Source organism: Mobula hypostoma, chromosome 8 (assembly GCF_963921235.1).
Source record: "Mobula hypostoma chromosome 8, sMobHyp1.1, whole genome shotgun sequence".
NCBI classification, from domain to species: Eukaryota; Metazoa; Chordata; class Chondrichthyes; order Myliobatiformes; family Myliobatidae; genus Mobula; species Mobula hypostoma.
In genome coordinates this window covers 17,242,534-17,255,738 of record NC_086104.1, presented here as the reverse complement: position 1 = coordinate 17,255,738, position 13,205 = coordinate 17,242,534, and the positions used below count along the sequence as shown (strand labels likewise).

The window sequence follows — 13,205 nt, the reverse complement described above, 5'->3', positions numbered from 1 at the left end:
TAATTCAATACAATTCTATAATCTCTTGATAGTTATATTCTGGGAGCGCTTGTCAAGCTCTTACTGATCTTGTTGTATAAGGAATTCTTATCCGTTTATCATTTCTGAAGCTGTTAAATTCAGTTGGAATGTCAAACGTTTGGTTTAGCGCAGTGATATTTTTATGTGCATTTTGTTGTCTTCTGAAGTTATCTAACTCCTCCCGGGAACCAGGGGTTTGCTCCACACTATGATGATATTGAAGCATTCGTGATTCAGCTGGAAGGGGCAAAGCACTGGCGTGTCTATGATCCTAAGTATGTAACACAATCTGTTTCTGTGTGATACTGTCTGCTCCTTAGACTTACCTCAGTAATGCTACGTTCCTACATTGCAATTAAACCTTTCTGCTTTTTTTGACCAGCTCTCATCATATTGTATCATTGGATGGAAGTTAATGAAAAATACCTTATGGCTGAAAGGAATTTCATATTTTCACCAGTCAAATAATTTCTTATCTTATGCTAAGAACTGACTGCTAATTCAAGCATGCGGACCTGCACAGACACAAGCAGTAGGTTGCTGATGGGAGCATAAAAATCTTTGTTGGAGAAGGATGTTGGAAAAAACATTCTTAATGCACTTTAACCTTGAGAGTGTGAACCCTGCACTTTCAGTCCTCCCAATGCCACGGGAAGAAAATGACGAATCAGGCTACTCTCTTCTTAATTGTAGGGGTGTTTGACCCACTGAGATCCCCCAGCGGACTGGTTTTTTGCTTTCCCAGTCACCTCACTTATCTAATGACAACTTGACACTGCACAGTTCAGGCAATCATTTAGGTGTCCTCTGTTAATTTCTAGATGACTGTTCTTCATTGCCATCCATGGAGTGATGTGATGTAGCTCGTTTTGTACAGTATGGTCAACTTCTATCTCACTGTTATGTGACTCCTGAACAGACCCCTCTCTTCTGCAGTATAGATGAGCTCTAGATTGATAGATTTATTGAGATACAGTGCGGAGTAGGCCTTTCCAGCCCTTCGAGCCACACCGCCCAAATTTCAGCAGTTTAACCCTAGCCCAAATTTCAATGATCAATTAACCTACCAACTGGTTTGTCTTTACTCTGTGGGAGGAATCCCATACGGGCACAGGGAGAATGCACAATCTCCTTTCAGACAACGGTGGGAATTGAGCCCGGGTTACCTGTACTGTAAAGCATTGTGCTAATCACTACGCTACCGTGCCCATTGACTTTTTCTGTAACTACAACATTTTCTTACCTCGTTATGATCTTGCACTTTATTGTTTACTTGCACTGACCTTTCTCTGTAGCTGTTGTACTTTATTTTTCAGTGTTGTTGTACTTTTGTTGTTTCATCTGTATGAACAGTATGCTAGACAATCTTGGTACATGTGATACTAATAATCCAATTCCATATTCCACATTTGTCATTGTTTTTCTTTTGCACTTTCTCAATGTACTTATAAGTGAAATTATCTCTCTGATGGCCAGCAAGCAAAAGCTTGTCTCTGTACATATGACATTAATAAAGTAATTGCTATTGTAGAACATATCGACCTGAAAAAAAAATCGTCGTTTTCCTCTGGAAGATTCCTGACTTTTTATGCTCAGTTTCATTGGTTCTAATAGAAAGGGGGCTCATATCCTTAAGAGTATTCAGAGTCAGGTTTATTATCACTGATGTATGTCATGAAATGTTTTGTTTGCTGATGGCAGAGAGGAACAAGCTGGTCCTAAAATGTTGATTATGGGTCTTCAAGCTCCTAAACCACCTCGCTGATAGTTACAGTGAGCAGAGGGCAGTGCACAATGGTGAGGTCCTTAATGATAGATGCCGTCTACTTGAGGCACTCCCTCTTAAAGAAGTCCTTGATGGAGTGATGGGCTGTGCCCGTGATGACCATTTCTTCTTTGAGGGACATAGCACGATAACAGGCCCCTTCCAACTCTACGCACCCATGTCACCCAGTTGCACCCATGTGACCAATTAGCCTGCTAATCTGCATGTCTTTGGAATGTGCGAGGAAACCGGAACATTGTAAGCTCCTTACAGTCCGTATCAGAATTGAACCCAAGAGTGTTACGCTAGCCACCATGCTGATGTGCTGCCCGTACTTCAGTCTACCTTTACGTAGCGCTAGTGAGAGGTCGTCAGTCTGAAGGTTTTCCCTGTTACCCTCTCTGCATATGCTGCTTGACTTGCTGAATATTTCTAGCATTTTTTGTTTTTGCTTTGCATTTTTAGCATGTATAGTACTGTATTGAATTACTTCATTAAGTTAACTTCTGCTGCATTAACAAAGTCTATTTTGGTGCCAAAATCTGTTCAACTGTATTCACAGATCAGCTGAAGTTCTTCCTAGTGTTTCAAGCCGTAAGTACCTTCAGAAAGTTGTATTCTGTTTGTTTTAATGTATTACAGAGTCATTTTGTACTGTATAATGAGCATCTGAAGCAGGAGTAATTGTGCTTCCTTGTGCTGGCCCAGGTAACTTTAATCAGCACGAATTGAGTGATCCTATTATGGAAACCTTGCTGGAGGCTGGAGACATGCTGTACTTCCCAAGAGGCTTTATCCACCAAGCAAGCTGCACGCCAGACACGCATTCGCTCCACATCACCGTGTCAACTTACCAGAAGAACTCATGGGGAGATGTGCTACGTAAAGTAGGTGGATACTTCTGATACTTATTCAGAAATGTTGCACATAGGTGTTTTTATTCCAAATAATCCTGTCCCTCTGAGTACAGGAATACATTTCCTCTATTTTGCAGCAAATCAGTCAATTGAGCCCTCTGGGGTGATAATGACCCGTCGGTGAATTTTAGAATCAGAATTAGGTTTAATGTCACTGACATATGTTGTGAAGCTTGTTGTTATGTGGCAGCAGTACATTACAATACAGTAAGGAGTGTGTGTACATATATATGTTAAATTAAGTAGTACGGAAAGAGAAAAAAAGAGTAGTGAGGTAGTGTTCATGAGTTTAATGTCCATTCAGAAATCTGGTGGCAGAGTGGAAGAAGTTATTCTTGAATCATTGAGTACACACTATAGGCTTGAGATTGTTAATCCATTTCTGAGATAGGTTGAATGGTTCCTTGTTGAAGAGGTTTTTCCTTTTCCTCAGCAATTGTTCCCTTAAGAAAGCAGATTGCAGGAAGCAAAATGGTTGCAGGCAAGCTCCATCATTTATTGGAATTACCAGTAATGGATGTCTGAATGACTTCAGGTTCTGTTCTTCATCTGTGATAAGTTCAGTGGAAGCCTGACCGCAAGTTATGTACAACCACCGATCAGGATCGTGGGTTGCAAATGCTGACCATTGAACCTTGGTTTTTTCCATGCTCACATCAGTATAGTGCTAGACAAGCCATTCAGCCCACATAATTATGCCATTCTTGATGGCAATTTATACCAAATGTTCTCCTGTATATCACCCATGTCCCTCCATTCACTTCATATTCATGTGTCTATTTCAAGGTACAAAGTAAGTTTGTTATCGAAGTACCCATGTATCACCATATACAGGCCTGAGATTCAATAAATCCAATTGCAGTGATAGAATCAATAAAGACCACACCAGCTGGGCAAACAAATGCAAAAGACAACAAACTGGACAAGAACATAAGATGAAAAGTCCTTGAAAGTGACTCCGTAGATTGTGGGAACCTTTCAGTGGTGTCAGAAAATAAGACCATAAGACATCAGAGCAGAATTAGGCCATTCAGCCCATCGAGTCCGCTCCACCATTTCATCATGGCTGATCCCGGAACCCATTCAACCCATACACCTGCCCTCTCACTATATTTCTTGATGCCCCGACCAATCAGAAATCTATCAACTTCCGCTTTAAATATACCCACGGACTTGGCCTCCACTGCAGTTTGTGGCAGAGCATTCCACAGATTCACCATTCTTTGGCTAAAAAAATTCCTCCTTTCCTCAGTTCTAAAAAGTCTCCCCTCAATTTTGAGGCTGTGCTCTCTAGTTCTGAATACCCCTGCCAGAGCGAACATCCTCTCCACATCCACTTTGTCTAGTCCTTTCAACATTCAGTAGGTTCCAATGAGATCCCCACACACTCTTCTAAATTCCAGTGAGTACAGGCCCAAAGTTGCCAAATGCTCTTCATAAGTTAACCCCTTCATTCCTGGAATCATACACGTGAACCCCTTCTGGATTCTCTCCAGTGACAACACATTCTTTCTGAGATATAGGGCCAAAAACTGTTGACAGTACCTTAAGTGCAGCCTGCCTAGTGTCTCATAAAACTTCAGAATTATCACCTTGTTTTTATATTCTACTCCTCTTGAAATAAATGCCAACATTACATTTGTCTTCTTTACCACAGACTCAACCTGTAAATTAACCTTCTGGGAGTCTTGCACAGGGACTCCCTAGTCCCTTTGCACCCCTGATGTTTGAATTTTCTCCCCATTTAGATAATAGTCTGCACTATTGTTCTTTTATTAAAATGCATTACCAAACATTTCCCAGCACTATATCCCATCTGCTGTTTTTTCCCCATTCTTCTAATTTGTCTCTGCTGCAATTGCATTGCTTCCTCAGCACGAACCACCCCTCCACCCATCTTTGTATAATCTGCAAACTTTGCCACAAAGCCATGGTCTAAATCATTAACAAACAATGTGAAAAGAACACCACTAGTCACTGGCAGCCAACCAGAAAAGGCTTCCTTTATTCCCACTTGCTGCCTCCCGCCTTTCAGCCATCCTCTATCCATGCCAGTATATTTTGTGTAACACCATCGGATTTTATCTTGTCAAGCAGCCTCATGTGATGCACCTTATCAGATGCCTTCTGAAAATCCAAGTAAATGACATTCACTGCCTCTCCTTTGTCTACACTCTGTTACTTCCTCGAAGAATTCTAATACAGGTGCCCCTCCCCGACCCCATCTTCCGAACGTTTGCTTTACGACAGCTCGCTGTTACGAAAGACCTAGATTAGTTACCTGTTTTTGCTAACTGAAGAGTGTTTTTGCTTTTACGAGAAAAGGCAGCGCATGCCCCGAGCAGCCAGGCTCCTCCCTTGGAACGGCATTCTAGCCGCCATAGCTTAAACACGTGTCTGTGAGCATCTGTGCTTTATCTCGATTTATTTTGTGCATCTGTTAGCAAGATGAGTTCTAAGGTATCGGGAAAGCCTAAGAGAGCTCGTAAGGGTGTTACGCTTAGCGTAAAACTGGACGTAATTAAGCGTTTTGATTGTGATCAAAGAAGTAAGGACATTGTCCACGCGTTGAACTTGCCTGCGTCCACCATTTGCACTATTTGCACGCAGAGAGAAAGAATCTTGAAAGCTGCTGATGTTACTATTGGTTCTGCTCGTAGCAAAGTGGTCTCTTTTAGTCAGCACCCAATAATGGATAAAATGGAAAGCCTTTTGCTTGAGTGGATTGATACGTGTACAAAGCGTGGTGTTCTGTTAAGTTATCTTATACTTAAGGAGAAATCAGTCAGTCTTGTTAATAACTGAAACAGAAAGCACTGGATGAAAGTGTTGCGAAAGTGGAATTTAAAGGTAGTCATGGGTGGTTTGATCGGTTTCTGAGGCGAGGGCAGCTTCATAGTTTAACGTTTACTGGAGAGAGCGCTTCGGCTGATACTGAAACTGCTGAAAGGTTCCCAGAAGAACTGAAGAAAATAATTACAGAAGCTGATTATTCGTATAAACAGGTGTTTAACTGTGACAAAACTGCAATTTATTTGAAAAAATTGCCGAGCAAGACATTTATTTTGGTAGAAGAAAAGCAGGCTACGGGACACAAGGCATCAAAGGACAGGTTTACCCTATTGCCTGTTATTAACGCCACTGGTGATGCTGTCCTTAAGCCTCTACTACTGTACCATTCAGAAAATCCGAGGGCACTTAAAGGCGTTGATAAGAATACACTTCCTGTTGTGTTCCGTTCCAAGCGGTTGGAATACCCAAGTGATTTTTTTTCTAAGTACATGAGCGGATACGTTAGTCCTTTCGTTGAAAAATACTGTAGAGAGAATAACCTCGATAATAGGTGTCTTGTGATTGTCGATAATTGTGCTGCTCATCCACCTGGCATTACCGAGTATGGCGGTAACATTCATGTTGTGTTCTTACTGCCGAATACGACATCGTTGCTGCAGCCGTGTGACCAAGGCCTAATAGCCACAATTAAGTCTTACTATACGCAAAATGTGATGCATTTTATTGTAAGTACCATTGACAGAGAAGGCAACTCAGAAGCATCTTTGCGAGAGATCTGGAAAGAATACAATATATAATTGGCAATCGCCAACCTTGGAGATGCTCTCGATAGGCTAACAGTCTCGATGAGAAATGGCGTTTGGAGGAAACTTTGTCCCGAAGCAGTGAACGATTTTAAAGGCTTCGAACCAACAACAATAAGTACGGCAATAGTGACTTTGGCTAAGGAGGCTGGGTTTGTGGAAGTTGACGAAGATGATGTTGAAGAGGTTTTGGCATCCCATGACCAAGAACTGACAGAAGAAGAGCTGATGCAATTGCAAGAGGAAAGGATACGAATTGAAACCGAACGCAGTAGCGAATGGCCCGAAAGTGAAGTCGTCCAGGAACTGAACATGAAGCACTTGCGTAAGATTTTCGCTGCAATTGACAGTGCCGCAATGATTGCAGTAAAGTATGACTTTAATTTTGAAAGGGTACGTAGGTTTAGGGCATATTTGCAGGATGGTTTGAGTGCTTACAAAGAACTGTATGATAGAAAAATGCGTGAGGCTAAGCAGTCAAGCATACTGTCTTTTCTCAAGCCTTCCACATCAGCCACAGCAGAAGACAAACCTCGGCCTTTGACATCGAGGCAGGCAGACTTCGAAGACGTTAGTGACCAGTCTCCTGTACAGTTTCCTGTACCTCCCACCACCACAACCTCAGACTAACACACCATCATCAGAGTGCTTGCTGTCTTCCCAATTCCGCTAAGTGAAACTACACTGTACGCACATTATTTCTACTTTATATAGGCTGTGTACTTTTATGTGTTATTTGGTATGATTTGGTGGGTTATTTTTCGGGTCTGGGAACACGCAAAATTTTTTCCAATATAAATGAAAGACATTTTTGCGAAAGTGGAATTTAAATGTAGTCATGGGTGGTCTGATCGGTTTTTGAGGCGACGACAGCTTCGTAGCTTAAAGGTTACTGGAGAGAGTGCTTCCGCCCAGAGCGCTTGCGTGAGATTTTCGCTGCACTTGACAGTGCTGCAATGATTGCAGAAAAGTATTTCTGCTTTACAGTATATAGGCTGTGTATTTATCATATCATTCCTGCTTTTACTATATGTTAGTGTTATTTTAGGTTTTATGTGCTACTTGGTATGATTTGGTAGGTTATTTTTTTTGGGTCTGGGAACGCGCAAAATTTTTTCCCATATAAATTAATGGTAATTGCTTCTTCACTTTACGACATTTTGGCTTACGAACGGTTTCATAGGAATGGTCTACCTTCGGATAGTGGGAGAAACCTGTAGATTTGTCAGGCAAGATTTCTCTTTAAAGAAACCATGCTAACTTTGATTTATTTTATCTTTAGTTTCCAAGTACCCCGAAACCTCATCCTTAATAATGGACTCCAACACTCTCCCAACCACTGAGGTTAAGTTAAATGACCTATGATTTACTCCTTTCTTAAAGAATGGAGTGACATTTGCAATTTTCCAGTCCTCCATGCCAGAATCAAGTGATTCTTGAAAGATCATTACCAATGCACCTGTTATCTCTTTAGCAACATCTTTCAGGACTCTGGGATGTAGTCCATCTGGTCCAGGTGACTTATCCACCTTAAGACCTTTCAGTTTGCCTCACACTTTTTCCTTTGTAATAACAGTGGTACTCACTCCTGCTCCCTAACACTCGTGGATCTCTAGCATACAGCTAGTAGTGTCTTCCACAGTAAAGACTGAAGCAAGGTACTTATTAAGGTCATCTGCCATTTCTTTGTCCCTCAGTACTACCTCACCTGCATCATTTTCCAATGGTTCAATATCAACTCTCACCTCCCTTTTACTCTTTACTTAGCTGAAAAAATCTTTTAGTATCCTGCTTTATATTATCAGCTAGTTTGCCCTCATATTTCATAGAAACATAGAAATCTACAGCACATTACAGGCCCTGCAGCCCCCAATGTTGTGCCAATTGTGTAACCTACTCTAGAAACTGCCTAGAATTTCCCTACCGCATAGCCCTCTATTTTTCTAAACTCCATGTACCTATCTTCAAGTCTTTAAAAGACCCTATTGTATCCACCTCTACCACCTTCGCTGGCAGTGCATTCCTCGCACCCACCACTCTCTGTGTGAACAACTTATCTCTGACATCTCCCTTGTACCTACTTCCAAGCACCTTAAAACTATGCCCCCTCGTGTTAGTCATTTTAGCCCTGGGGGAAAAAGCGCTTGGCTATCCACACGATCAATGCCTCTCATTATGTTGTACACCTCTATCAGGTCACCTCTCATCCTCCATCGCTCCAAGGAAAAAAGGCCAAGTTCACTCAACCTATTCTCATATTTCATATTTTCCCTCCTTATAGCTTTTTGACTTTTCAATATTTTTATTATTATTAATTTTACATATAAGAATACAGAGTATAAGAAAAAAATACTTATCAATACATTATACTAAATTGCATACAAAGACTCCTTAACCTATATTCATACGGATTAATTAATTCGTAACATTGAAATATAGAAATTTTATTATATAAAAAAAATCTAACCCACTACCAGGACCGAAGCTAATTAGTAAAGAAAAAAAGGAAAAATAATTATTAGTCATCATCTGTGCTTTAACAGCAAATCAAAGGTTTTGAAAATAATTCAAAAAAAGGTTCCCACAATGCTTGAAAGTCTTGGCTAGATTCAGAGGTTGAACATCGAATCTTCTCTAAATTTAAACATGACGTCACATCACGTAACCATTGAGTGTGAATAGGAGGGGCCGCATCTTTGCATTTAAGCAAGAGTGTCCTTCTGGCCATAAGAGACATAAAAGCCAAATTGTGCAAGTCAGATGACTCCAAAATAATATCCCTTCCTCCAACAATACCAAATAAAGCAGTCAAAGGATTAGGCTTAACGCTTACTTTGAAAAGTATCAAGAAAGTTTGAAATACTTCTTTCCAATATTTTCCAAGACTCGGGCATGTCCAAAACATATGAATGAGTGAAGCTTCTCCATTATTACATTTATCACAATACAGAGATATATCTAAATAAAAACGAGACAACTTATCCTTGGTCATATGGGCCTCTGGACCACTTTAAATTGTAGGAGAGAGTGGCGGGCACATAACGATGAAGTGTTAACCAATTTAAAAATTTGATTTCAAGTTTCCTCAGAAAGTGAAGTCTGTAAATCTTGTTCCCAAAATGTTTAATTTTATCTAAAGGAACACTTCTCATTCCCAACTGCATATTATAAATATTAGATATAGATCCATTATAAAAAGGTTTCAAATTAAAACTTACATCTAGTAGATTCTTATCAGGACTTTTAGGAAATGTACTTATTTGAGACTGTAAAAAATCTCTTATTTGTAGGTATCGAAAAAATGAATTTTGGGTAAACTATATTTAGTTGACAGTTGTTCAAACAAAAAGAGATTTCCCTCTACAAACAAGACCTGAAAGCATTTAATACCTAATCTATCCCATTCTTTAAAAGCCACATCAATCATAGAGGGTTTAAAAAAATAATTAGAAAAAATGGGACTCGAAAGAGGAAACCTTAATAAGCCAAATTATTTTCAGAATTTTATCCAAATTCTCATAGTGTGTTTAACTACCAGATTATCAGTTAACTGACTCGGAGACAAAGGAAGTGAGGGTCCAAGAAGAGAGATAATAGAAAATTTATTAACAGAATTAGCTTCTAAAAATCCCCAAATCGGGCAATCCTCACGATTAATATAACCAAAACGTAAGATTTCTCATATTAACTGCCCAATAATAAAATTTAAAGTTTGGTAAGGCTAATCCTCCATTCTTTTTATCTTTCTGAAGTTGAATTTTATTTAATCTAGAACGCTCATTCTTCCATATATAAGAAGATATAGAGTCCTTATGGCTTTTTTAGTTGCCTTTTGTTGGATTTTAAAAACTTCCCAATCATCCATCTTCCCATTCACTTTTACTACCTTATATGCCCTTCCTTGGCTTTTATGCAGTCCCTTGTCAGCCACAGTTGCCTAGTCCTACCATTAGAGAACAGCAACTTCTGTGGGGCATATTTATCCCATGCCCTGTGAACTATTCCCAGAAATTTCAGCCACCTCTGTTCTGCCATCATCCCTGCCAGTATTACCCCCCAATCCACCTGGGCAAGCTCCTCTCTCATGCCTTTGTAATTCCCTTTTATTTCATTGTGGTACTGATACATGTGACTCACGCTTCCCCCTCTCCCATGAATTCTCTCTCTATGAATTCAATCATATTATGATCACTGCCTCCTAAGGATTCCTTTATATTAAGATAGAAACATAGAAACATAGAAAATAGGTGCAGGAGTAGGCCATTCGGCCCTTCGAGCCTGCCCCGCCATTTATTATGATCATGGCTGATCATCCAACTCAGAACCCCGACCAATAAGATCTGGGTTATTACACCACACGCAATCTAAGATAACCTTTCCCATAGTAGGCTTGAGCACAAGCTGCTCTAAAAATTCACCACGTAGGCATTCAGCAAATACTCTTTAATGTAATCTGACACCAAGCTGATTTTCCCAATCCCTTTGCATATTGAAGCCCCCCAGTACAATTGTGACATTACCCTTATTACATGCCCTTTCCAGCTCTCTTTGCAATCTCAACCCCACATCATGGCTACTATTTGGAGGCTTTTGTATGACTCCCATAATCGTTTTTTTACCCTTGCAGTTTCTTAACTCCACCCACAAAGATTCGACATTCTTTGACCCTGTGACACCTCTTTCTAAAGATGTAATTCCATCTCCTACCAATAAAGCCACACCACTGCCTACGCCTTCCTGCCTGTCCTTTCGATTCAAAGTATATCCTGTGATGTTAAACTCCCAACTATGACCTTCTTTCAGCCACGACTCAGTGAAGCCCACAATGTCATACCAATCAGTGCCACAAGTTTGTCCATCTTATTCCAAGTGCTGCGTGCATTTAAATACACCACCTTCAGTCTTGCATTCTTTTGAACTTTGCCTCTGTGGTACAACTTAACTCTTTGCTCTGTCTGCAGTTGTACCCAATCATTGGCTTGTCCTTACATTCATATTACATATTACACCATCTATTTGTAAACCTGATTGCTCATCCTCAGCTCTATCATACTGATTCCCATCCCCCTGCCATATTAGTTTAAACCACGCCCAACAGCTCATGTAAACCTGCCCACAAGAGTATTGGTCCACTCAGAGTGAAGGACCATGTTGAGTGAATAATGTAGAACATAGTTCAACACAGGAACAGGCCCTTCAGCCCGCAACGTTGTGCTGAACCGGCTAAAAAATAAATCAAAAACCCCTAAAGCTAATCCCTCCTACCTATACAATGTCTATATCCCTCCATTTTCCTGGCATCCATGTGCCAATTTAAATGTCTCTTAAGAAGCTCTAATGTACTTGCTTCTACCACCATACCAGGCAGCACATTCCATGTATCTGTGACTCTCGGAGTAAAAAAACTTACCGCTCACATCCCTTTTGAACTCAGCCCCTCTCTTCAATGCATGCCCTCTGCATTGGACTTGTCTCCCCTGGGAAAGAGACATCCCAGTCTACTCTGTCGATACCTCCCGTAATCTTGTAAACCTGTATCAGATCTTCCCTCAGCATCCTCCACTCAAGAGAAAACAACTCAAGTTTATCCAGCCTCTTGTGATAGCACATGCCCTCTAAACCAGGCAGCATCCTGGTGAACCTCTTCTGCACCCTCTCCAAAGCCTCAAACATCCTTCCTATAGTGGGGTGAGCAGAACTACGCAATACTCCAGATGTGGCCTAACTAGAGTTTTATAAAGTCGAAACATAACCTCTTGACATTTGAACTCAATGCCTCAACTAATAAGAGCAAGCATTCTTTAAGCCTTCTTAAGCACACTATCAAACTGTGTCACCACTTTCCTGGAGCTATGGATCTTGCCCTTGTCTCCTTGGATTTGCCCTACCGAGGGCAACACCTCATATTCATCTGGGATAAACCCCACCTGCCATTTTTCTGCCCTGTCTGCAACTGATCTTTATAGCACTATATTCTTTGCCAGTCTCTTACCTACACCACCCGTAGCTCCACCAATCTTGGTATCATCCGCAAATTTACTGACCTACCCATCTACGTTTTCATCCAGATCATTTATAAACAGCCGGGGTCCCAGTACAGATCCCTGCAGAACACCACTAATCACAGACCTTCCGTTTGAATAACTCCCTACAACCACTACCCTCTGCCTTTTATGCGCAAGCCAGTCCTGAATCCAGACAGCTACTTTGCCGTAGACCCTATGCATCTTAATCTTCTGGATTATCCTCCCATTTGTCAAATGCCTTACTAAAATCCATGGAGGCAACAACCACTGTTCTACCCTTATTAATCTCTCTCATCACCTTGTCAAAAAAACTTCAAGTTGGTAAGACACAAGCTGCCCCACACAAAGTCATGCTGGCTCTCCCCTTTGGTTCAAGAGCCTGTTGGCTGAGGGGTAATAACTGTTCTCGAAACTGGATGTGTGAATACTGAGCCCCTGTAACTTCCTGATGGCAGCAGTCTATTTGAAAGCCTTTTTTAAAAAATGTTAATATAACTTTGAACGTACACTTGTTATTGCCTCTGTAATGTCATCCCTTTGTATCCTACGCTATGGCGAATGAAATCCTGGCATACCCAACTTCTTCCTGTCACTCAAGCCCTTGTCCAGGCAACATTCTCCTATATCTTTGCACTCTTTACAGTTCAGTGATGTATGTCCTCTAATAGAGTGACCAAACCTGTGTCAGTATTCCAAGTTATGTCCTGACACCTATGTTTGCCTGTCCACCTGTAAAACCACAACTTCGTATCACCTTCCCCCAGGTTCCATCATTATCAATACACAAACGTACCAGGGACTGTTAACCTACCAATCTGCTAGTCTCTGGCACGTGAGAGGAAACTCACTTGATCCACAAGGAGATTGTGTGCAAACTCTA

At 40.9% G+C, this 13,205-nt stretch overlaps 1 protein-coding gene across 2 annotated transcripts in view; it reads left to right on the top strand.

The window, feature by feature from the left end:
• The window catches only part of riox1 (ribosomal oxygenase 1), a 91,184-nt gene that overhangs the window by 36,880 nt on the left and 41,099 nt on the right, over positions 1-13,205 (top strand). For both annotated transcript variants that reach the window (XM_063055526.1, XM_063055525.1), the window contains exons 7-9: positions 189-296; positions 2,349-2,380; positions 2,495-2,673. In XM_063055526.1, coding sequence (XP_062911596.1) covers positions 189-296; positions 2,349-2,380; positions 2,495-2,673 — 319 coding nt within the window. The remainder of the gene's footprint in view (positions 1-188; positions 297-2,348; positions 2,381-2,494; positions 2,674-13,205) is intronic.